At 39.6% G+C, this 25126-nt stretch overlaps 1 protein-coding gene across 3 annotated transcripts in view; it reads left to right on the top strand.

Annotated features, from left to right (window-relative positions):
* Positions 1-23175, top strand: part of TCTEX1D1 (Tctex1 domain containing 1) — a 29870-nt gene extending 6695 nt beyond the window's left edge. For all 3 annotated transcript variants that reach the window (XM_027536974.1, XM_027536975.1, XM_027536976.1), the window contains exons 3-5: positions 11942-12033; positions 19724-19848; positions 20930-23175. In XM_027536974.1, coding sequence (XP_027392775.1) covers positions 11942-12033; positions 19724-19848; positions 20930-21133 — 421 coding nt within the window. In that variant the 3' untranslated portion in view covers positions 21134-23175. The remainder of the gene's footprint in view (positions 1-11941; positions 12034-19723; positions 19849-20929) is intronic.
* Positions 23176-25126: the final 1951 nt, after the last annotated feature.

Below are 25126 nucleotides of genomic sequence, written 5' to 3'. Positions count from 1 at the left end.
CTTGACTAGATGAACGTTTGTTGGCAAAGTAATGTCTCTGCTTTTGAATATGCTATCTAGGTTGGTCATAACTTTCCTTCCAAGGAGTAAGTGTCTTTTAATTTCATGGCTGCCATCACCATCTGCAGTGATTTTGGGGCCCCCAAAAATAAAGTTTGACACTGTTTGCACTCTTTCCCCATCTATTTGCCATGAAGTGATGAGACCGGATGCCATGATCTTCGTTTTCTGAATGTTGAGCTTTAAGCCAACTTTTTCAATCTCCTCTTTCACTCTCATCAAGAGGCTTTTTAGTTCCTCTTCACTTTCTACTATAAGGGTGGTGTCATCTGCATATCTGAGGTTCTTGATATTTCTCCTGGCAATCTTGATTCCAGCTTGTGCTTCTTCCAGCCCAGCGTTTCTCATGATGTACTCTGCATATAAGTTAAATAAGCAGGGTGACAATATACTGCCTTGACGTACTCCTTTTCCTATTTGGAACCAGTCTGTTCTATGTCCAGTTCTAACTGTTGCTTCCTGACCTGCATATAGGTTTCTCAAGAGGCAGGTCAGGTGGTCTGGTATTCCCATCTCTTTCAGAATTTTCCACAGTTTATTGTGATCCACACAGTCAAAGGCTTTGGCATAGTCAATAAAGCAGAAATAGATGTTTTTCTGGAACTCTCTTGCTTTTTCGATGATCCAGCAGATGGTAGCAATTTGATCTCTGGTTCCTCTGCCTTTTCTAAAACAAGCTTGAACATCTGGAAGTTCACGGTTCAACAGATGAGACATCCATACCCCAACTCCCCTACCCCTTACCAGTCTAGTCAATAATTAAAAATAGTCAAGTTATCAACAAAGAATGTGCCTTTGATATGCAGATTAACCAGTCTAGAGCCTGACCTCTTCTCTCTGTTCCCCAACACATCCCAGGAGGCAGTTTTCCTAATCAGTAGGGGCTTTCCCAATGGTTCAGAGGATAAAGAATCTGTCCGCAATTCAGAAGACACAGATTTGATCCCTGGGCCAGGAAGATCTCCTGAAGAAGGGAATGGCAGCCCACTCCAGTATTCTTGTCTGGAAAATCCCATGGACAGAGGAGCCTCACAGGCTACGATTCATGGGGTCACAAAGAGTTGACACAACTGAGCATGTACATCCATGCACTAATCCCATTGCCAAGTACCAGGCAAGGAGGGGCCTCTCCTAGAGCTTCAGATCAGATCAGATCAGATCAGTCGCTCAGTCGTGTCCAACTCTTTGCAATCCCATGAATCACAGCACGCCAGCCCTCCCTGTCCATCACCAACTTCCGGAGTTCACTGAGACTGACATCCATCGAGTCAGTGATGCCATCCAGCCATCTCATCCTCTGTCGTCCCCTTCTCCTCCTGCCCCCAATCCCTCCCAGCATCAGAGTCTTTTCCAATGAGTCAACTCTTCACATGAGGTGGCCAAAGTACTGGAGTTTCAGCTTTAGCATCATTCCTTCCAAAGAAATCCCAGGGCTGATCTCCTTCAGAATGGACTGGTTGGACCTCCTTGCAGTCCAAGGGACTCTCAAGAGTCTTCTCCAACACCACAGTTCAAAAGCATCAATTCTTCAGTGCTCAGCCTTCTTCACAGTCCAACTCTCACATCCATACATGACCACAGGAAAAACCATAGCCTTGACTAGACAGACCTTTAGCTTAGAGCTCGCTGGAATTATTCAGACTCTCCAGTCCTGCACTGTTTCTCCTGCACAACTTTGCCTTTCCCTGGGGAACCCCAATCCTGTCTTCTGCTCACTGATCCTGTAGTGTTTTTCCACATGGTCTTGTGTGGCAGGTCATGTCTGTCCTGTCTAGGACCTGTGAATATAATAAACTGTATTTTCATGAACCCCTTCTCTGACTCCCTTTGTGACTTCACCAGTGCTGTGTGCTAATTCACTTCAGTTGTGTCCCACTCTTATGACCCTATGTACTGAACCCCACTAGGCTCCTATGTCCATGGATTTTCCAGGCAAGAACACTGGAGTGGGTTGCCATTTGCTTCTCCAGGGGATCTTCCCGACCCAGCAAGCAAGCCTGCATCTTTTTTGTCTCCTGCATTGCCAGGCGGGTTCTTTACCACTAGCACCACCTGGGACTGACTCTCATAAAACATTACAGAACAAGTACTTAACAAAGACATGAATGGTATTGTGCTATAAACCTCATTTTGTTTTCTCAATCTCATACCTCATTCAACATTTTTATTTTTCGTATTTACCCATGTCACTATGGATATCTAGCTCTTTGCTTCTTAATGCTGCATAGTAGTCCTTGATATTTGCATCACATATGTTCTTACACATTTCCCTAGGGATGAACACCCAAATTGGCTTTCACTCCCTGCCAAGATATACAGTCCCATGTGGGACATCTTTGTGCAAAACTCTGCATTGATATCTTTGTGAAAACTGTCCTGGGAATGTGATTCCAGGTAAAGGCATTCCCATTAAGGAAGATACGAATTACTGCAGAAATAATTCATAGGTGAAGCTGCTTAACACCAAAACACATCAGTAGTTCTCAAATTAATTTACAAATGCAATATATCTCAATCAAAACCCATTTGTACTTTTTGAGAAGCTCAATAAAGCATTTCTAAATTTTATAAATAAGAATTCTGAGTAACTAAGTTAACTTTGAAGAATGAACAGAGAAGAGGAATTTACTCTATCAGATATGATATACCACAAAGCTGTAGTAAGTAAAAATAATAAATGTAGGAATAAACAAACAGGTGTAAGAACAGACAAATAGATCAATGGAACACATAGAAACTTTAGAACTAGACCTATGAATATATAGAACATAGTATGTGAACAAGGAGAAATGCTGGGTTTTTAATAGATTGTTTTGGGAGAAAGCTAGCTTACTCTATGAAGGGGAAAAAATGAAGCTGAATTCTTACACCAATTAAATTGTAGACTCTAGGTGGAAGCCTGAAATGTGGAAAGATATGAAGCTAATAGAAAAAAAGTATAAAATATCTTTGTGTTCTTTGGGAAGGAAAGATTTCTTAAGTTCCAAAGTGAAAAACTAAAACCATAAAGCAAAAAGAGAAAAATGATAAATACAATTATATTAAAATTTAGCATTTCTCTTCAAAAAATAATACAATAGACACAGTTTATAGGCCAGTAAAAGATGTATATTTGTAAATTTATGCACATTAACAATTTAAAAAAAAAAACAGGAAAACAATTTTTAAATCATCAAAAGAGATAAATAGCAATTTACAGAAGCAAAGCCAAAATGGCAAAGCAGAATGTGAAGAGTTGCTTAAATTCACTTGGAATGAGAAAAATGCTTCAAAAAATTGAAACAAGATACCATATTTCACCCATCCAAATGGCAAAATATGAGAAGGTAGACTAATATCAAATGTTGGCATGGCTAGTGGGAATAAAAGCTTATATAGGCGTTCAGAGAAGAAATCTAACATTACTTAGAAAAAAATAGGGATATAAATTCCCTATTTTCCTTATATATTGAGGAAATTAAGGTTTTTGTGTGGTAGAGTGACTGGCCAGAGTATCACAGTTCCCAGATATCAGAGCAAATAATCTGTGATTCTCTGACTCTAGAACTTGGAGATCTCATGAAAGTATTTGTATTTGTTGTGGGCTAAATTGTATACCCCACTACTCCTGCCAAATTCATATGTTGAAGTCCTAGTCCGCAAACCTCGGAATGTGATCTTAGTTGGAAACAGGGTCTTTAAAGAGGTAATTAAGTTTAAATGTGTTCATTAGGGTGGGTTCTAATCCAATGTATCTGGTGTCCTTGTAAGAAAAGGCAACTTGGACACAAACAGAGTTGGAAGGAAATGAGTTACAGGGAGGGGACAGCCATCCACCATCTAAGGAGAGAGGCCTAGAACAGATCCTTCTCTCACGACTCTCAGAAGTCAGCCAACAATCCAGCCAACACCAATTCTCAAACTTCTAGCCCCCAGAACTGTGAAACAGCAGACTTCTGTTGTGTAAGCCACACAGTCTTGGAGGCTGGAAATCTGAAATCAACATGCCAGCTGGGTTAGGTTCTGGTGATGGCCAGCTTCCTGACTTGCAGATGGCCATCTTTTCACTGTGTCTTTGCATGGAGGAGAGAACCCTGCTATATCTTCCTCTTATATAAGGTCCCAGGTTCTATCAGTGTAGGGCTTCACCTTTAAGGCTTCATTTAACCTTCATCACCTCCTTAAAGGCCCTATTTCCAATACATTCACATGGGGGTGTTAAGGCTTCAACCTATGAATTTCAAAGAGACAGTTTCATTCATAGCAGGCACTGCCATCTCTAGCCTGCTGCTGCTGCTGCTGCAAAGTCACTTCAGTCATGTCCGACTCTGTGCAACCCCATAGACGGCAGCCCACCAGGCTCCCCCATCCCTGGGATTCTCCAGGCAAGAACACTGGAGTGGGTTGCCATTTCCTTCTCCAATGCATGAAAGTGAAAAGTGAAAGTGAAGTCGCTCAGTCATGTCTGACTCTTCGAGACCCCATGGACTGCAGCCCACCAAGCTCCTCCGTCCATGGGATTTTCCAGGCAAGAGTACTGGAGTGGTGTGCCATTGCCTTCTCTGCGTCTCTAGCCTAGATTACCATAAAAGCTTTCTAACTGGAATCCCTGTGTTTACAGGGATACCAGCCTGTTCTCGACAGAGCGTTTGGAGTTATTGTAAAATATAAAGTAGATTTTGCTATTACTCTGCTCAAAACTCTATAAAGGCTCCTACTTTATCAAAGTAAAAGCCAAGGTTTTAAGATGACCCACAAAACTACATGGTTCAGCTACCTGACTCATTGGAAACCCCATCCTTCCACCTTCCTGCTTGCTCCCTCCTCGCCAGCTATTCTGGCCTGTAGGCACTTCTTCAGAAATACCAGGCAGCCTTCTGCCTCAAAGTCTGTGCATGTGCTTTTCCCTCCCTCTGACACACCCTTCCCTCCAACATCCACATGGCTCATTTCCTCACCTCCTCCAACTCTTGGCTCAGGGAGATATATCTTGATCATTCTGTTTAAAATAAAACACAACCACCTCTCTCCCATCCGCTTCCAGCGTCCCTTAACAAATATCTCCTTTTCCGTGTAGCATTTATCATCTAACACAGTATATGAGCTTCCCTGGTGGCTCAGATGGTAAAGCATCTGCCTGCAATGCAGGGGACCTGGGTTCAATCCCTGGGTTGGGAAGATCTCCTGGAGAAGGAAATGGCAACCCACTCCAGTACTCTTGCCTGGAGAATCCCACAGACAGAGAAGCCTGGTAGGCTACAGTCCACGGGTCACAAAGAGTCGGACACTACTGAGCGAGTGCTTATGGGCTTCCCTGGTGGCTCAGTGGTAAAGAATGTGCCTGCCATTGCAGGAGACATGGGTTTGATCCCTGGGTCAGGAAGATCCCCTGGAGAAGGAAATGGCAACCCCCTCCACTATTCTTGCCTGGGAAACCCCATAGACAGAGTAGCCTGGAAGGCTATAGTCCATGGGGTTGCAAAAGAGTAGGATATGACTTAGCAACTAAACAACTTGTTTAGTATTTTATTCTATTCTTTCCGTCTCTTCTCACTAGGTTCCATAAGGGTAGAGATCTTAGTTTGATTGTTAATTTGTTTTGTTTATGGGTTTTTTTTCCTGCATCCCAAGGACCTAGAATGGTACCTGGCACATAGCCATCACTTAATAAATATTTTTTGATGGTAGAATGCATAATTATTATATTATTCCCTCGTAGCTCAGTTGGTAAAGAATCTGCCTGCAATGCAGGAGACCCAGGTTAAATCCTGGGTCGGGAAGATCCCCTGGAGAAGGAAATGGCAACCCACTCCAATATTCTTACCTAGAGAATCCCATGGACAGAGGAGCCTAGGAGGCTACACTCCATGGGGTCGCAAGAGTCGGACACAACTTAGCGACTAAACTGCCGCCGCCACCACCACCAGTTCCTGAACACAAACGGGTTAGGTTCACAGGTCCGTGTATGTGTTAAGTCCAGAGTGACAGAGAGCTTTCATCTTGCAGACATAAGATACATTTACAGAAAAAAAAAAAATTTGTTCAAATTTTAAAAACAAGTTATATGTTACTTTCTTGCTGAAACCTTCCATTGTTCACCTATTTAAAAAAGAAAAAGAAGAACATCATCATTTGTATTGAACCTTTGTTGGGTTAGATGATCTCCATGGGGTTGCAGAGGTAACCATGGCACCCATGCTCTCAGCCTCACCTCTCTGATGATTGCCAAGGGTAATGTGACTTTGAACTGTGAACTGTGCATTCATCCAGGAGCTGCATCACAAGTTTCATCAGCTGCTCTTGATCTTAACCTCACCTTCTCTTGGATGAAGGGATTCATCAATGGGCTTCAGACACAAACTCTGACTTTGTATTCACCCACTCAAAATTGTTCTACTTTGTCAGTCACCTTTCCTGGATCAATCACTCCAGAGCTAGAATTTTCACAGGTTGCATGGTTCATTCTTTGTCCTTCAAAATCATCCCTCCTCCTAAAATATGTATCCCTCGGGAACACATACCATGGCATTTTATCTCCTCTTTGATTTTTGGAAATATTTCTTGACTTTTGTCTCCATTATAACCTTTCTCTTGTAAGATAGGACCAATAATGTGAATAAAATATCTCAAAACTATGTAAAAGTCTGGCAACCTTTGTTTTTGTTCAGTCTGATGTTAAGTCATGTCCAACTCTGTGACCCCATGGACTATAGCATGCCAGGCTTCCCTGTCCTTCATTATCTCCCTGAGTTTGTTCAAACTCATTTCAATTGAGTCAGTGATGCCATCCAACCATCTCATCCTCTGTCATCCCTTCTCCTCCTGCCTTCAATCTTTCTCAGCATCAGGGTCTTCTCTAGTGAACTGGCTCTTTGCATCAGATGGCCAAAGTACTGGCAACCTTGCTACAAACTAAATAGCCACACAACTAAATCACCTTAACAGACAACTTGTACCTTCCACTGATGGGGGAAGACTTGTTATGCTTTTGATCTTAAGCATAACATTCATAAAAATATCAATAGACGTTTGAGGTAGAAGGTTCCCAAGTGAGTTTCAATGCATATTTTATTTTCTACATCTTGTTTCTCTAGCACAGGGACTCTCATTTTTTAAAAAATTTTACCAGTACTTCTCACTTTGCCTGCCATGTTATGGGCAATAAATATCTGTTGAAAGAATGAAGAAAATAAAAATGTACACGTTTATACCCTGAAGCCTTCTTTTTCTCTGTGCACTCTGAAATATCTCCACTGGGAGGCAGCACATGACTTTAATAACAGATTTTTTAAAAAGGCTAATGCTATGATACCATTCAAAATATGGTACTTTGAAGCCTTTCACAGTTACAAATTGAAGAACGAGATGATAGTCTGACCTTCTTAAACTACTAAACTAATAACTACAAGGCTGAGCTATCTATTCAAATATTATATCTTACTACAGCTTCAAAACACTTAATAATGTCAGTAGCAACAGCTGGAAATGAATTCTTAATAATAATTAGATGGTATTATAGCTGGTGAGATTTAATTGACATTATTTTTCTATCTCCAATCATCATAAAAATAAGACATGCCTTGTATTCTGTTTAATTCAAGAAATGGTCAGCATGCAAATTTGTAAGATGTCTTCAGGAAAACTGAATTTCATGAAAAATATAAACATTCTAACTCCTTAGCTATTTTGTGTGGGGCTCTTTTCTGCATAATCAGAACGCAGGCTCTTGGGTTGGCATGGGACGTTTCCAACGTCAATCAGTTACAATACAGGAGGGTTATATACAATATGGATTTCCCTGGTGGCTCAGCAGTAAAAAATCTGCCTACAATACAGGACACTTAAGTGACACGGGTTCAACCCCTGGGTAGGGCAGATCCTGTGGAGGAGGAAATGGCAACTGGTTCCAGTATTCTTGCCAGGAAAATCCCATGGACAGGGGAGCCTACAATCTATAGAATCATAAAGAGTCAGACATGACTCAGCTGCTGAGCACACACACACATATACAATGTAGGAGGATTACTTTTGTTACTGTGGACAAATTTCATGCAGCTGTTTCCACATTCAGGCTAATTCCAAGTCTATTCTGAGCAATAGTATATGTGATTCAAAGTATTAACTGACATTTACACTGAATACAAATTGTTACTCTTTTCTCTAGAATAATATTAGTTGATTTCTTCAGTGTTTTTACCAGCAGCTTATTCCAGACTTTCAGTTTTCCTGATTTTACAAAAACCTACCTTCTTTCCTAAAACTTTACAACTCTCGTGGATACATTTTGCCAGTTGAAATCCTTTTCCTCCATAAATGCAACACACTCATGAAACACATAGACAGCAAAAACATTTTTCAAATTAAAAAAATCAACTATAGCATTCCATTTGCAGTGAGATCAGGTATCTAAAAAGATTATTATTATAAACTAGGGAAGGCCTGGTCATAGATGACTGAAATTCATCCTCTTGTAACACTGTGAAATATACACAGTAAATTTGTTGTGCTGTGATACAGTACCGGTAATTAAAGTGACAAATTTGCTCTTTGAAGCATCTCACATTTTTATCTTAAAAATTTTCAGAGGGCTTGAATAAAGCTGTTTACCAACAGGAAATATGTACAAGTCCTTCTGAGTCAATGTTCTGAACTGACATTGATAACAGCAAGTATTTTTAATATTTTATGTCTTCTTTTGTCTTTTTCAAGCAGTAGATATCGTATTTTTTCTGTTCAGCATATTATTCTCTTTTCTCTCTCCCTTTTTCCAAACGATCTCCTTCTAATGTGAGAACTCTCAGGTATCAGTTTCAAAAGATATCATGAATAGGATTTTTTTTAAGTAAAATTTTCCTATAACTTTCCTTGAAGTTTTTGTCTTTCCAGTGTACAGAAATCAATAGACTAATATCTTCCTTCTGCATGATAAAGGAAGCCAGGTTTTCAGCAAAATATCTGAAATCTCATTCCTGAAAGCCCCGTCTCTTTCACAAAATTAACTCCAAGTTTTGTGCTCTGTTAATTATGACATCCTACTTCCAAACTCTGTATCAGTTATATCTAATGCTTCTTATAATATTTTTATAAAAAACATTGGCTTAAACAAAATAGAAATATATTTTCTCTTGCATTAAAAAAAAAAGTCTGGAAAAAATAATTCAGGAACCTAGTTTTCTAGCTTTTGTTCCATTATCCATAAGGTCATCCCAAGAGCCAAGATAGCTCCTGAGCTCTTGACATCATATCTATACACCAGTTATAAACAGGCCCCTGCTGTTTGAATTAGTTGCATTAATTCTCTCAGAATTTTTACCTATAACTTCTTCTGTGAGTTTTTAATATGGTGTTTTGTAGAGAAAAAATAGGGTCTTTATATGTTTGTGCAAGGTAAATTTTAATTGCAGCAATTAATTATTTCAGGAAGTCATTGCCCCTATTTCCATTCTATCAGATATGATCATATGTAAAACTTTGTCACTGAGAGGTAAATAGGATATGTGAAATTCAAGTCTGCTTTTCCTTTATGTATGGCATTAAGCCCTTTGTCTAGTTCTCTTTATCACTGAAATGGGCAGAAAAATGTCTTTCTTACTTACGTAAAGGGAATATTTTAAAGATAAAATGAGATAATTGATGGAAAATGTTTTGGAAAATAAAAAGTAGCATATACAATATTGGGGCAGCCTGGCTTATCTTAGAATCAAGGGGCTTATGCAACATTGGGTTTTCCAAGCAGAAGCTATCACTTTGGTGCTGCCCGCAACACCTGCAGCCAGTGTGGCTAAACAGGTTGGTTGCTACTTCAAAGGGCAGCAGAAAATTGAGGAAAGCAGGTGTTACAAGAAAGAAGACTAACTCTAATCCAGAAATCCCTCATGGAAAAGCAGCCATAATAATGTCTTGCATCACTTTCTTGGGCTAGATGGGTAAACCTTAATTTATTGTGTAAATTGTATTGTATTAAAGGATTTTTAAAATTTAATGTCCATGATTTTCTTAAAATAGCAATTTGCAAGAAGCTCACTAATTCCCAACACCTCAGAATTAAGTATTTAAAACTCCTTGCAGAGAGGAAAAAAAAGCCCCAAAGATTAAGAACAAATATCCTATTCTCATTTAATTAAAGCAAAAATGTAGCCTCTTAGAAAAGTAGTCACTCTGAAAGCACACACGCACACACACACACACACTATTATCTCATCTCCTTTGAAATGACATCTGTTTAACCTCCATTTTCACAGGTGGAGATTATTGGGGTAGAGACCTGAGACTGCCTTTAGTGACAGCTGAATTTCCTCTGATTAAGCAGTGCTGTAGGGCCTTTAGGAGTTCCTCTTCACTTGGGTCTCCTGTTCAGCACCTGGATAAGCTTATATTGCCTTGGTAACCAAGCCAAAACCCTTTCTTACTGTTGAAAGGGTGATTGATGCTTATTGATTATGATAGTTTGGGTGAATTGCGGTTTCTGTCATCATGTAGAGGGGTTTCTCAGTTTTCTTTCTTCTGCTAAAGGGATTTTGTGAGGTACATTTAATAATAAACTCTTTATAATCCCCCATGTATGTAGAGAACTTGTTTCCCAACATTTTAAGCTTCCCTGTATAATCCCCAGTCCCTTTGTGAGTTTTGTCCACTTTGAGGAAAGCCTTTGCACCTGTCATAGAAGTAATTGCCAATAGTTGTTTGTTTTTGAGACAGTCTCCTTTTTAAAAATTTATTTATTTTTAATTGAAGGATAATTTGCTTTACAATATTGGTTTGATTTCTGCCATATATCAACATAAATTAGCCATAGATGTACATATATCCCCTCCTTTAACCTCTCTCCCACCTCCCACCCTTTCCCACCCCTCTAGGTTGTTACAGAGCCCCAATTTGAGTTCCCTGAGTTATACAGCAAATTTCCATTGTCTATCTATTTTACATACAGTAGTATATATGAAGAAGATTGAGAGCAGAAGGATAAGAGGGGTCAGAGGATGAGATGACTGGATGGCATCACCAATGCAATGAACATGAATTTGGGCGAACTTGGGGAGTTGGTGAGGGACAGAGAGGCCTGGCATGCTGCAGTCCATGGGGTCACAAAAAGTCAGACACAACTGGGTGACTGAACGACAACAAAGTGTATATGGAGAGAGTAACGTGAAGCATATATACTGCCAGTAGCTTTCAAAACACATACAGGCATCCCTCGGTATCTACTGAACACTGGTTCCAGAAGCCCCTGTGGGTATCAAAATCTGTGGATGCTCAAGTTTCCTATTTTTGTTGTTTAGTTACTAAGTCATACCCAACTCTTTTGCAACCCCATGGACCGTAACCCACCAGGCCACTCTGTCCATGGGATTTTCCAGGCAAGTATACTAGAGTGGGTTGCCATTTCCTGCTCCAGAAGATCTTCCCGACCCAGGGATCAAACCTGCATCTTCTGCATTAGTAGGCAGGTTCTTAACCACTGAGTCACCAGGGAAGCCCAAGTCCCTTATATAAAATGGTGAAATACAGGTGGCCCTGCGTACCCATGGGTTCCATATCCGTGGATTTAACCAAACAAAATCCATAACTCTAGAATCCACAGATGTGGAGGGCCCACTGTACAAACTCTGTTACCCTGCGAATGGAACAATCCATGAATACTTTCATGATAATCAAAGGCCCCAGGCACTGAACTGGGTTTCTACCACTATATTGAGACTTGTTCCAAGTAACTCTCTACTCCAGTAATATTTCCATCTCTAAAATGTTTTAGACTTTAAATATTTTACCGGGATATATCTACATGAGACTTGCCGGAAATTTTTTTAGAGGAAAAACTTATAACTTTTTTGCTAAAAGCAACATTGTGTGTTGTTACCATTGTGATCATAACTGTTAAAATTTGCTTTCTCCTTGCTTTTAGCTCTGTGAGTACAGTGTCTTATATGGATGAACCTTGCCAGCCTGAAGATGCCTCTCGCCTCACAGTTCACATGGAAAACACTTACCAACTGGGTGTGTTATTTTATTATTCCTTCCAATTTAAAACTTCTACTTTCATGAGTGATATTTACTCAAAATAATATCTGATAACCTGGCATCATCTTCAATACTAGCACTATATAAGGGATCTTAATTAATTGGGTGATTTGATATTGTTTTAATTTCTTCCTCTGCAAAATTGGGCCAGTACCCATTGTTTACTTTTTTTTAATCAGTATTTTCCAAATACCAAGCAATTCATTGGCTGCAACTGAGGTGTAGTGTGTGTTACTGAATTAAGAAGTTCATTGGGTATTTCAAGGTTATCTTGTGGAGTTTTTTGTATCTACTTGAGTTAAATGAAACAGATAGGCATTAAGATTTTATTGAACAAAACCAACCAAGATTGCTAATGGATGGAGAAAAAAGCCTTCAAGGCAAAAGCAAATGATTCCTGGTCCCCTGTTGACAGAGGTGTTTATCTTTTCCCACAGAGGTTTTGGGTCTTTGAAAACAAAAATCCTTGCACCTGCCCCTGTTCTCCAGGTGGAATCCACAGTGACTATCATTCCTCCTCACATTTTCTCACAGAACTACTTCTTTGCTCCAAATGTGTACCTGCCCACTGTTATCTGGACCTATATATAATTATTGCTGTGTAGAAATTCCACAGAGACTTACCAGTAACCCAAGGAAGACGCAATGGGCCAGTGTGACTTAATCTGTGGCCAGTTAACCTTAAGAAAATTATAGACCATCAACACATCCCATTAGACCTTCTGGGCAGTTTTCTATGATAATCCCCAAGATGACATGGATTGTAAAGCTCCATAATTAGCCTGTCCACGGGTATTTTCACAGTGCCTATGGTATACGGATAACATCCTGCCATTCAATATGCCCTTATACTCCACCTGATAACCTTACCTTACCTTTGGGGGAGCACCACCACCACCATTATTCTCACTTTTGGTCCATAGCATCCTGCTGAAGCTGACACTGGCTTCGGAGATGTAACAGTGACTGACCTAGGGATTCGGCCAAGGTCATGAAAGCCTTTGAGAGTCAATTCAGAGAATATTGTTTGGGCTATTGAAGAAGTGGGTCAGCCTCTGAAACCTGCAAGGATGTAAGCTCTATGGCAGCTTTTGCCATCTTGCCCCCACACAAAGCCTGAGACCAAGTCCTAAATACCCTCTGTACTCTTAGGCTTTTTATTTAGGCAAGCTAAGCATGGGTCAACTTTTCTTGTAACTAAAAGATCTTCACTATTCAGTGCCTTGACTCTGGGCTCTGCATGCCAGAAGGGTTTGAATTGAAAGATATCGAGGGAAAGACATCATTTGAGCTAAACTCCCATGAGATGATTTCAATAAGACAGCATTTAAAATATGAAGCCCCACGTTTCTTCAAAAATACGTGCTTTCATAACTTATTTCCTCAAATAAGCTAAATTGTCTCATCAGTTTTAAAAGTACTGAGTGCTGAACCAAATTAGAAAAATAATTTTAAAAATACCTTAGTATAGAAAAAAAGTTTCCATATTTTCTTTCAAAAAGTCAAGCAAATTAGTTTTCTATGATTAGTCTTTTATACTTGACAATCAGTTTTATAAGGAGTCAGGTAGCTATTTTGTTAATAATCAAATATGTGTTTCTACTTCTACCTCTTTCTGGGTTTATTTTGCATCTGAAAGGTACTCTGTAGGCCTTTGGCAAAGATTTTCTCATATCTACACAGTAAATGGAGAAGGCAATGGCACCCTACTCCCGTACTCTTGCCTGGAAAATCCCATGGGCAGAGGAGCCTGGTAGGCGGCAGTCCATGGGGTCATGAAGAGTCGGACACGACTGAGCGACTTCACTTTCACTTTTCACTTTCATGCCTTGGAGAAGGAAATGACAACCCACTCCAGTGTTCTTGCCTGGAGAATCCCAGGGACGGGGGAGCCTGGTGAGCTGCCGTCTCTAGGGTCGCACAGAGTCGGACAGGACTCAAGCAACTTAGCAGCAGCAGCAGCACACAGTAAATACTGACTTGAGGAGTTAAAGCAACATCAGTCACCAGTATTACCGTGTTTAAGTTTTCACATTCTACCCAATAATATGTGCATCATTGAAACATATCTTAAATGTTTAGTATGGTTGTCCTCCCTTTATATGAGTAATTATAGCCACCAAGAATGAGATTAAACATGAGTATAATTAAAGAAAAAAAGAAAAAGGAAGAATGAAAAGATATTTCTTATAATTAAAAGCCCCTTATCTCCTCCCATTAATTGATTACTGAAACATGAGTACAGCAGAAAATACTGGCTGTAGGGGCCAACGTACATGAGTCTGAATACTTGTTTTGCCCATTCCTAAATAAATAATGTTTGAGCAGGGTATTCAGCATCCTTGAACCTCAGTTTCTTCCTCTGTAAGTAGGGATCATAGGTCACACATGGTAGGGATACAATGAGAATTAAATAAAGTATTATATTTAAACTGCTTCTCATTCAGTATGTTATTGCTTCTGACTATAGAACATCACCTTAGATCACTAAGAATAAAAGCCTTCCATGACATCCAATATAACTTCCTCTTAAGTATTGAATGAGTTCTCCACAGGACTTTTTCTGGAGCAATGACTATAGAGGTACCCGATTATTTAAACATTGACTGTAATCCCCACATCACACAGGGCTGCAGATGGCCATCCTTGCTGACACATCAAGACAGCGCACCTGAGATGCAGCCAATATAGTGAAAAACAGAATCGAAAGATGGCAAGAGAAAGGCATCATTTGAGCTCAGCTCCCATGAGATGATCAGGCCCTGTCACCAGATCATTTATTGGACACAGCCTGCCAGTCTCTCACCGCTCCCTCTTTGCTCCACCCTATAGGGGTCCTTCCTTCCTGTGGAGACCTAAACCGTCTCCCGCCTTACACCATTGTCCATCCTGCTGCCTTCTTCTGCTCGCAATGAGGAGACAACAGTAACAGCAGCAACACTATAATAAAGATAACGAGTAGCTTTTTGTGTGGCAGACTCACTATTCTGAGCACTTTAAATACTTCATCGATTTCATCCCAACAAAAAACAGTAGGTGGCAATTCTCATCACTATCCCAAGCTGGGACGCTAAGACACAGATATGTTAACTAATCAAATTTTTATCTATTCTCGCTTAAATCTGTTTTTACAGATAAGTTTTTCTTTCTTTTCTCCATCCTGATCCTTCTTCAGATCTTTGCAATTTGATTTATAAAAGCATTTTTTCCTCCTAAATTAGAAAAAAATTGTTCTAGAAAAGAAAAAAGGTTTCAGTTCAGTTCAGTCACCCAGTCGTGTCCGACTGTTTACAACCCCATGAGCCGCAGCATGCCAGGCCTCCCTGTCCATAAACAACTTCCGGAGTCCACCCAAACCCATGTCCATTGAGTCGATGATGCCATCCAACTATATCATCCTCTGCTGTCCCCTTCTCCTCCTGCCCGCAATCTTTCCCAGCAGCAGGGTCTTTTCCAATGAGTCAGCACTTCGCATCAGGTGGCCAAAGTACCGGAGCCTCACCTTCAACATCAGTCCTTCCAATGAACACCCAGGACTGATCTCGTTTAGGTGGACTGGTTGGATCTCCTTGCAGTTCAAGGGACTCTCAAGAGTCTTCTCCAACACCATAGTTCAAAAGCATCAATTCTTTGGCGCTCAGCTTTCTTTATAGCCCAACTCTCACATCCATACATGACCACTGGAAAAACCATAGCCTCGACTAGATGGACCTTTGCTGGCAAAGTAATATCTCTGCTTTTTAATATGCTGTCTAGGTTGGTCATAACTTTCCTTCGAAGGAGTAAGCGTCTTTTAATTTCATGGCTGCAATCACCATATGCAGTGATTTTGGACCCCAGAAAAATAAAGTCTGCAACTGTTTCCACTGTTTCCCCATCTATCTGCCATGAAGTGATGGGACCAGATGCCATGATCTTCGTTTTCTGAATGTTGAGCTTTAAGCCAACTTTTTCACTCTTCTCTTTCACTTTCATCAAGAGGCTCTTTAGTTCTTCTTCACTTTCTGCCATAAGGGTGGTGTCATCTGCATATCTGAGGTTCTTGACATCTCTCCCAGCAATCTTGATTCTAGCTTGTGCTTCTTCCAGCCCAGCGTTTCTCATGATGTACTCTGCATATAAGTTAAATAAGCAGGGTTACAATATACAGCCTTAATGTACTCCTTTTCCTATTTGGAACCAGTCTGTTGTTCCATGTCCAGTTCTAACTGTTGCTTCCTGGCCTGCATACAGGTTTCTCAAGAGGCAGGTCAGGTGGTCTGGTATTCCCATCTCTTTAAGAATTTCCCACGGTTTATTGTGATCCACACAGTCAAAGGCTTTGGCATAGTCAATAAAGCATAAATAGATGTTTTTCTGGAACTCTCTTGCTTTTTCCATGATCCAGCGGATGTTGGCAATTTGATCTCTGGTTCCTCTGCCTTTTCTAAAACAAGCTTGAACATCCGAAAGTTCACGGTACACATATTGCTGAAGCCTGGCTTGGAGAATTTTAAGCATTACTTTACTAGCATGTGAGATGTGTGCAACTGTGTGGTAGTTTGAGCATTCTTTGGCATTGCCTTTCTTTGGGATTGGAATGAAAACTGATCTTTTCCAGTCCTGTGGCCACTGCTGAGTTTTCCAAATTTGCTGGCATATTGAGAGCAGCACTTTCACAGAATCATCTTTCAGAATTTGAAATAGCTCAATTGGAATTCCATCACCTCCCCTAGCTTTGTTCGTAGTGATGCTTTCTAAGGCCCACTTGACTTCACATTCCAGGATGTCTGGCTCCAGGTGAGTGATCACACCATTGTGATTATCTGGGTCATGAAGATCTTTTTTATATAGTTCTTCTGTGTATTCTTGCCACCTCTTCTTAATAACTTCTGCTTCTGTTAGGTCCCTACCATTTCTATCTTTTATTGAGCCCATCTTTGCATGAAATGTTCCCTTGGTATCTCTAATTTTCTTGAAGAGATCTCTAGTCTTTCCCATTCTATTTTTTCCCTCTATTTCTTTGCATTGATCACTGAGGAAGGCTTTCTTATCTCTCCTTGCTATTCTTTGGAACTCTGCATTCAGATGGGTATATCTTTCCTTTTCTCCTTTGCTTTTCGCTTCCCGTCTTTTCACAGCTATTTGTAAGGCCTCCCCAGACAGCCATTTTGCTTTTTTGCATTCTTTTTCTTGGGGATGGTCTTGATTCCTGTCTCCTGTACAATGTCACGAACTTCCATCCATAGTTCATCAGGCACTCTGTCTATCAGATCTAGTGCCTTAAATCTATTTCTCACTTCCACTGTATAGTCATAAAGGATTTGTTTAGGTCATACCTGAATGATCTCGTGGTTTTCTCCACTTCAATTTCAGTCTGAATTTGGCAATAAGGAGTTCATGATCCGAGCCACAGTCAGCTTCTAGTCTTATTGTTGCTGACTGTATAGAGCTTCTCCATCTTTGGCTGCAAAGAATATAATCAATCTGATTTTGGTGTCGACCATCTGGTGATGTCCATGTGTTTTCTGTGTTTTACATGTGTTTACATGGTGATGTCCATGTTTTTCCACATGATGTCCATGTGAAAAAAGGTTTAGATCTTTGCATTAGTTGACTCTGAAAGTTTTGGGAGCTTGTTTTGGAAGTCAGTGAGTGAATGAAAGTCACTCAGTCATGTCCTACTCTTTGCGACCCCATGGACTGTAGTCCGCCAAGCTCCTCTGTCCATGGAATTCTCCAGGCAAGAATACTGGGATGGGTTGCCATGCCCTTCTCCAGGGGATCTTCCCAACCCAGGGATAGAACACAAGTCTTCCACATTGCAGGCAGATTCTTTACTGTCTGAGCCACCAGAGAAGCCCATTTTGGAAGTCAAGTGCTGATTATTGACTCTGTTTGCATCTCAGCATCCAAGCCTAAGTAAGACAATGGATGATTCTGCTATATAGGTCCAAGGTCACAAAGAAGTGAGAGAAGAAAAGTTGAAACTTTTTTCGGAATTGAATCTGGTTAATGAGATTTTTAAAAAATCTAAGGTAAGTGCAGAAAGGGCATTGGTACAGCTGGACAGCAGAAGCTATTGGAGACTGGGACCAGGTGCAGCCAGGACTCCATCTTTCCAGCCCTAACTGTGTGTGGGCTCCCTCTCTCGCTGTGGCTTGGCTTCCTTCTCACTATGAGGAACAGTTCCTGGGAGTCACATGTCATAACTTTTGACTCCAAAAAGAGACTGACTGACTTTTTTTTACCTAGTTCTAGTTTAGTATTAAAGTTCCAAGAAAGGATTGTAATTGGCCTAGCTTGGGGCAAGTCCACCCAGCGCCAATCAACCATGACCTGGACTTGGATCCTAAAGAACCACATGGTTAGAGTGGGAAGAGGACCAGTCCCTTCCATGTGGGAGATGCTGTTCCCAAAGGACAGGGAGGTGTACCAGGTGGACACAGGCACTGAAGGAACTTACTGTTTTCTGAAAGGACCAATGCTCCCTATGGGTGATACAGGTCAAACTTAGGTAAATGTGATATGAGCGCTTGGCAGGAGGGAATGAAAAGGAGAAGTACCTATCTAAAAGATATAATCTGTTTAATTAGGTCCAACCTGGTAGGAACATCTTTAAAATTTTTTAAACAGAAAGGGAGAAACCACCCTCACATTTAGCCTCATCTCACTATCATAAGCAAATGGAAATCTTCTAAAAGATCCACAGGACAATGACACAGTAGGTGTTTGGCCTAGGGGGGCTGGTGCTCCATCTCTGATCCCACAAAGCAAGAGCAATCAGGACCAACCCTTCACAGATTTATAACTGCTTGTCTCTCTCCTATAGAAGGGGAGAGATTTCTGCCAACTAAATATTTGGGTTAATTCTCATACTCATTGTCTCCAATGTCTCATTTTACTTGTCTGGATTCATTTCCCAGGCTGATTTAAATTTAATTGAACAATTCCTGTATAAGCATCACAATAAAAATACTATAAATTGAGACCCAGGAGGTTGACCTAACTGAATTCTAGGCGCGGGATATCACCTTGTGGTTAAGTTTAGCCACTGGGAAACTTCGGTGGGAAGTCAGAAGGGAGGAAGGAGTGTGAACCCCGCCTAAGGGCTCACCTTGTGCTCTTTGCATCCATCAGCAGAAGGACAAAGGCTGCTGTGGAGGGAGCCCTCTCCACATGGCTCTTCTGGGATCTCTCGTAAGAATTCCCTCCTCAGGTTGGGATGAAAATAACACCTTCTTTTTCACCAGCTGAGGGGGATAGAACATTCCTTCATGATTCCCTGAATCCTGCTCAGACCTCCCTAAGGAGTCTGTTTATTAAATCCTCTAGGAATTGTCCTAACTTTAATGCACGATATATTTCCCTAGTCCCTGACTGATACAGTCATTGAAAATAAACACTTAAAAGATACTGATGACTACTGAAAATAGAACTGGGTAGAATTCTTCATCCATATCAACTCAGCAAATAATGATCAAGCCTCTGTATACCAAGCACTGGGCACATAAACACGTTATTCAGTGACACTGGAAATCTAATTGGGACCACTTTTTTTCCTTCAATAGAGGCCACCCAGAAGATTAAATGTCTCCATGTTTTGATACTCTTTTGATTAAGCTATGGTGTGGGCAGATATGATTTGAAATTACTTCTTTGAAAGAAATTTCATCTGTATTTTCAGGTCCTACCAAACATTTTCCTGTGGTCATTGTCAATCATATTCTGAAAGATGTGTTAACTACCTACCTACAAGAAGAACAGTATGAACCAGAACTCTGTAGACAGATGACTAAAACAATTTCTGAGGTATACGTGTGATTTCCTAAAGTGTTAACTATGACTAGAATATTTGCTGAAAGCACAACCCGCCTATTTTAATGAAAGCAGTTAATTTGTAGTAGCAGTAAAACTGTTTATTTTTATCTTATGAAAATATTTATTAGGTCATATTCCATGTGTGTCTGTGTGTGTAAAAAGCCTTTGTCTAAAACAATTATTATGTGCATCACTTGCATGTATTCTGTTTTTAAAATGTATAAAACTGCCCCATTTATTTAAAAAATGTTATTATAAAAGATACAATATTTTAATGATCATTTTCTCTTCCCCAAAGAACCTTCTTTGAAGCGAAGTGAAAGTCGCTCAGTCGTGTCTGACTCTGCGACCCCATGGACTTGTCCGTGGAATTCTCCAGGCCAGAATACTGGAGTGGGTAGCCTTTCCCTTCTCCAGGAGATCTTCCCAATCCAGGGATAGAACCCAGGTCTCCCACATTACAGGTGGATTCTTTCCCAGCTAAGCCACAAGGGAAGCCCAAGAACACTGGAGTGGGTAGCCTATCCCTTCTCCAAAGCACCTTCTTTGCATGCCATCAAATAAAAACACTGGGGCCTTTAAAAACATTTCTATGTTTATCAACTAAAGTGCTGGCACTCCATCAACTTTTCTCTTTCTTTTTCATCATAATCTATCTAATAAGCATTCACAATTAGTCGTATTACAGGAGACTTCAGATGTATAGTCCCCTAATTAGACATGAACAAGATGGTATAATTGTAACGCCAGCATTCTTTGAAGGGAAGCCATTTCAACATAGATTTTCCAAGAACACAATAAATGCATTGAAAACTCTGCTCTCTGGATTATCATTTTTCCATGTGCCTTAGAAAAGGTACATTTCTTGCTGGGGCTATCATTTTGTCCCTAAATGTCCTGTCTTATGCCTGAAGGAAATTATAGCTACCTTTCTATAGCAATTACTGAAAGGATCCACAAGGTATCACGCTATTTTCCTCAATTAAACCCACTATATTTATGAGAAAAATTAAGACTTTTAAATTTCAATGTGACTAAGTGAGGACCTTTTGTTTTACCTTTTAATTTCTAGGTAATTAAGGCCCAGGTCAAGGACTTGATGATCCCACGATATAAGCTAATTGTGATCGTTCACATTGGACAACTGACTGGCCAGAGCATACTGATTGGAAGCAGATGCCTTTGGGATCCTAAAAATGATGCCTTTGCATCTTTCATTTTCAGAAATTCTTCTCTCTTTGCTCTTGCAAATGTCTACACAGTTTACTTTGAATGATTGAAAACAAGAAATCTAGTTCATACTCTTTAAATCAAGATATAGGGTATCTATGTACACAAGTTTCATTGCCCAAACATTAGAGAAAGACACAACACTAATATTTCAAACAATTGGAAGTTTGGGAACTTTTTCATACTCTTGTAAGAATTAGGGGAGAGAATATGGCACAAGAAAGAATCTTGTTTATCCAAAGGAGAAATGAAGTCTTGGTTCTCCTGGATTGTTTTTTCATAGACATAGATTCTTATTACACATTACTTTGGGTACTAATTATTTTAATTATGCTTTCATTAGAGAGTTAGAATTCCCTCCATTGTTTTTTAATGAAAATCTTTTTAAAAAAAATATGGCTATACACCCTGACCAATAAATGACGGTAGACTATTCAATATGGTATACACAAATGATAAATGTTACTACGTCTCAGTACTGCATATAAAAAAATATTGGTTTTCATTTTGCATTTAATAAACTGAGCAGCATTCATTAACTGCAATTTTTGTTATATGTACCTGACAGTTGAAACTGCTGAGGTAGAATTAATGATTTCATAACAATTATTGTAGTCCCACAGGACTGCAAGCTAAAACTAGACGCTCTTGTGGGTTGCCTGCACTTTACAAAATTGTGGGAGAACTGAATATTAGCTCTTCGATAATGGAAACAACAAATGAACAAAGGCTTTTTAGCACACTGAGGTGGATATTGTGATATTAAATATACATGATGCTTAATGGTAAGTTTGTCTGTAACACATAAATTCACGTATTGGAAAGAGACACTGCTTTTAAATATACACTGCCTGATACACCTTTCAATAGCTTTTCCTGGGCTAACAAACTTTTACACAAAATATATAGCTGGCAGCTTAACAAATAAAACATGTGTATTTACTATTTTGTTCCTATGAATTTAATACTAAAGTGACCCAGTGTGGTTTTGAATGGATGGCACTAAAATTTATAGGGCTGCACTAGCTTATTATTCTGTGGGTTAATGTAGCTTGTACCATGGATCATTTATTTTTATGGGGCTTTCAGCCCTTTGTATGCATGTAAAATTGTGAGTGGCGTTGTTCTTGGATGGTAAGTGGACCGCCTAGAGGACATTTGTTAAAGGTTAAAGACGAATTGTACACATATGGAGAAAATTAGCAACTCTATATTCCTAAGGAAAAAATGATGTGTAATTCATATCAAAACGAATTTAACAAATGGACAAGCAGTCAATGCTTTATAGTTATGTACTGATGTCTTATTTTCCCCTCAAGACAGTGCATATTTTTTAAGTATACTTTTAAAATCCCTTTTCTTCTCTTTGTTCTGGCGTTTAAAGTAGCATTTCAAAATGAACTCGTCAATTTTCATTGTTTTTTTCTGTTAGTGCCTTTTTTTCTGTTAGTGGGAATACATCTGTATAATAATTTATCACAACCAAAATTTGTCAATCTCCATAGCCAGTTTGGAATCTGGATTAGATCATTAAGTATAGTACATAAATGAATTTTCTATTTTCTTTGCCTATTTATGAACATCTCCCCTCTTAGAACAATAGCAGGGGAAATCATACAGCAATTTTGCATGAATAAATCATGTGAAGAAATTTTTTTTAGTATGTAGGAAGTCCACTATAAAAATTGCCTTATTTTTTAAAGTTATAAAATCTCAACCATGAAGTAATTTCTTACCATCTGTCCTAGGCTGTATTAGGATTCAAAACCTTACAACATGATGGCAGTTAAAAAGCAAAAAAGGAAGCAGTTTTCCAGCATATTGCCATATACTGTAACTCAGATAGTCAATGATGAATTTTAGCAATTATTATAACAACATAAGAACATATAGTAAAAGTTCACTAATTGTGACTATCTTGGAGGAATGCTGGTTAGTAAAAAACAGTTTTGTGATGGGAACTTTTGATAGATGTGTCAGCTAACACCTATTCCAATCTATAAATGTATCATTAATATGTTGTTCACCTTAAATTTATACAATGTTGTGTCATTGTATCTCAATTTTAAAATGAACATTTGAAGCCTACTGAACTTTCTGGGTGTTTTTCATATCAATAGACATTCCTAAAGTGCCGTCTCTACCTCACAGTGACATTGTATAGGACATGGTAATCAAAACCATCCCCAAGAAAAAGAAATGCAAAAAGGCAAAATGGTTGTCTCAGGAGGCCTTACAAATAGCTGAGAAAAGACGAGAAGCTAAGGGCAAAGGAGAAAAGGAAAGATGTACCCATTTGAACACAGAGTTCTAAAGAATAGCAAGGAGAGATAAGAAAGCCTTTCTCAGTGATCAATACAAAGCAATAGAGGAAAACAATAGAATGGGAAAGACTAGAGATCTCTTCAAGAAAATTAGAGATGCCAAGGGAATATTTCATGCAAAGATGAGCACAATAAAGGACAGAAATGGTATGGACCTAACAGAAGCAGAAGTTATTAAGAAGAGGTGGCAAGAATACACAGAAGAACTATATAAAAAAGATCTTCATGACCCAGATAACCACAATGGTGTGATCACTGACCTAGAGCCAGACATCCTGGAATGAGAAATCAAGTGAGCCTTAGGAAGCATTACTATGAACAAAGCTAGTGGAGGCGATGGAATTCCAGTTGAGCTATTTCAAATCCTGAAAGATGATGCTGTGAAAGTGCTGCACTAAATATGCCAGCAAATTTGGAAAACTCAACAGTGGCCACAGGACTGGAAAAGGTCAGTTTTCTTTCCAGTTCCAAAGAAAGGCAATGTTAACGAATGTTAAAACTATCGCACAATTGCACTCACAGAGTAATGTTCTCAAACGATAGCAAAGTAATGCTCAAAATTCTCCAAGACAGGTTTCAACAGTATGTGAACTGTGAACTTCCACATGTTCAAGCTGGATTTAGAAAAGACAGAGGAACCAGACATCAAATTGCCAACATCCATTGGATCATAGAAAAATCAAGAGAGTTCCAGAAAAACATCTATGTCTCCTTTATTGACTATGCCAAAGCCTTTGACTGTGTGGATCACAACAAAGTGTGGAAAATTCTGAAAGAGATGGGAATACCAGACCACCTGACCTGCCTCCTGAGAAATCTGTATGCAGGTCAAGAAGCAACAGTTAGAACTGGACATGGAACAATGGACTGGTTCCAAATTGGGAAAGGAGTTTGTCAAGGCTGTATATTGTCAGCCTGCTTATTTAACTTATATGCAGAGTACATTATGTGAAACGCCGGGCTGGATGAAGCACAAGTTAGAATCAAGATTGCTGGGAGAAATACCAATAACCTCAGATACGCAGATGACAACAACTTTATGGCAGAAAGTGAAGAACTAAAGAGCCTCTTGATGAAAGTGAAAGAGGACAGTGAAAAAGCTGGCTTAAAACTCAACATTCAAAAAACTAAAGATTATGGCATCCAGTCCCATCACTTCATGCCAAATAGATGGGGAAACAATGGAAACTGAGACAGACTTTATTTTGGGGGCTCCAAAATGACTGCAGATGGTGACTGCAGCCATGAAATTAAAAGACACTTCCTTCTTGGAGGTAAAGCCATGACCAGCCTAGACAGCATATTAAAAAGCAGAGATACTACTTTGTTGACAAAGGTCCATTTGGTCAAAGCTATGGTTTTTCCAGTAGTCATGTATGGATTTGAAAGTTGGACTATAAAGAAAGTTGAACCTGATGCTTTTGAACATTGGTGTTGGAGAAGACTCTTGAAGGCAGGAGGAGAAGGGGATGACAGAGTATGAGATGGTTGGATGGTATCATCAACTTGATGGACATGAGTTTGAGCAAGCTCCAGGAGTTGGTGATGGACAGGGAAGCCTGGCATACCATATATAGTCCATGGGGTCGCAAAGAGTCGGACATGACTGAGCGACTGAACTGAACTGAACTCAACTCAATTAATGATCCTTATAGCAAAAATAAATACAGCAGGAAGAATTAATACTAAAATACTAAATTTGATTTTGCACTTGT

Source organism: Bos indicus x Bos taurus, chromosome 3, assembly GCF_003369695.1.
Source record: "Bos indicus x Bos taurus breed Angus x Brahman F1 hybrid chromosome 3, Bos_hybrid_MaternalHap_v2.0, whole genome shotgun sequence".
Lineage (NCBI taxonomy): Eukaryota > Metazoa > Chordata > Mammalia > Artiodactyla > Bovidae > Bos > Bos indicus x Bos taurus.
Note: the sequence above shows the minus strand (reverse complement) of the source record. Positions and strands in the feature narration are given on the sequence as shown.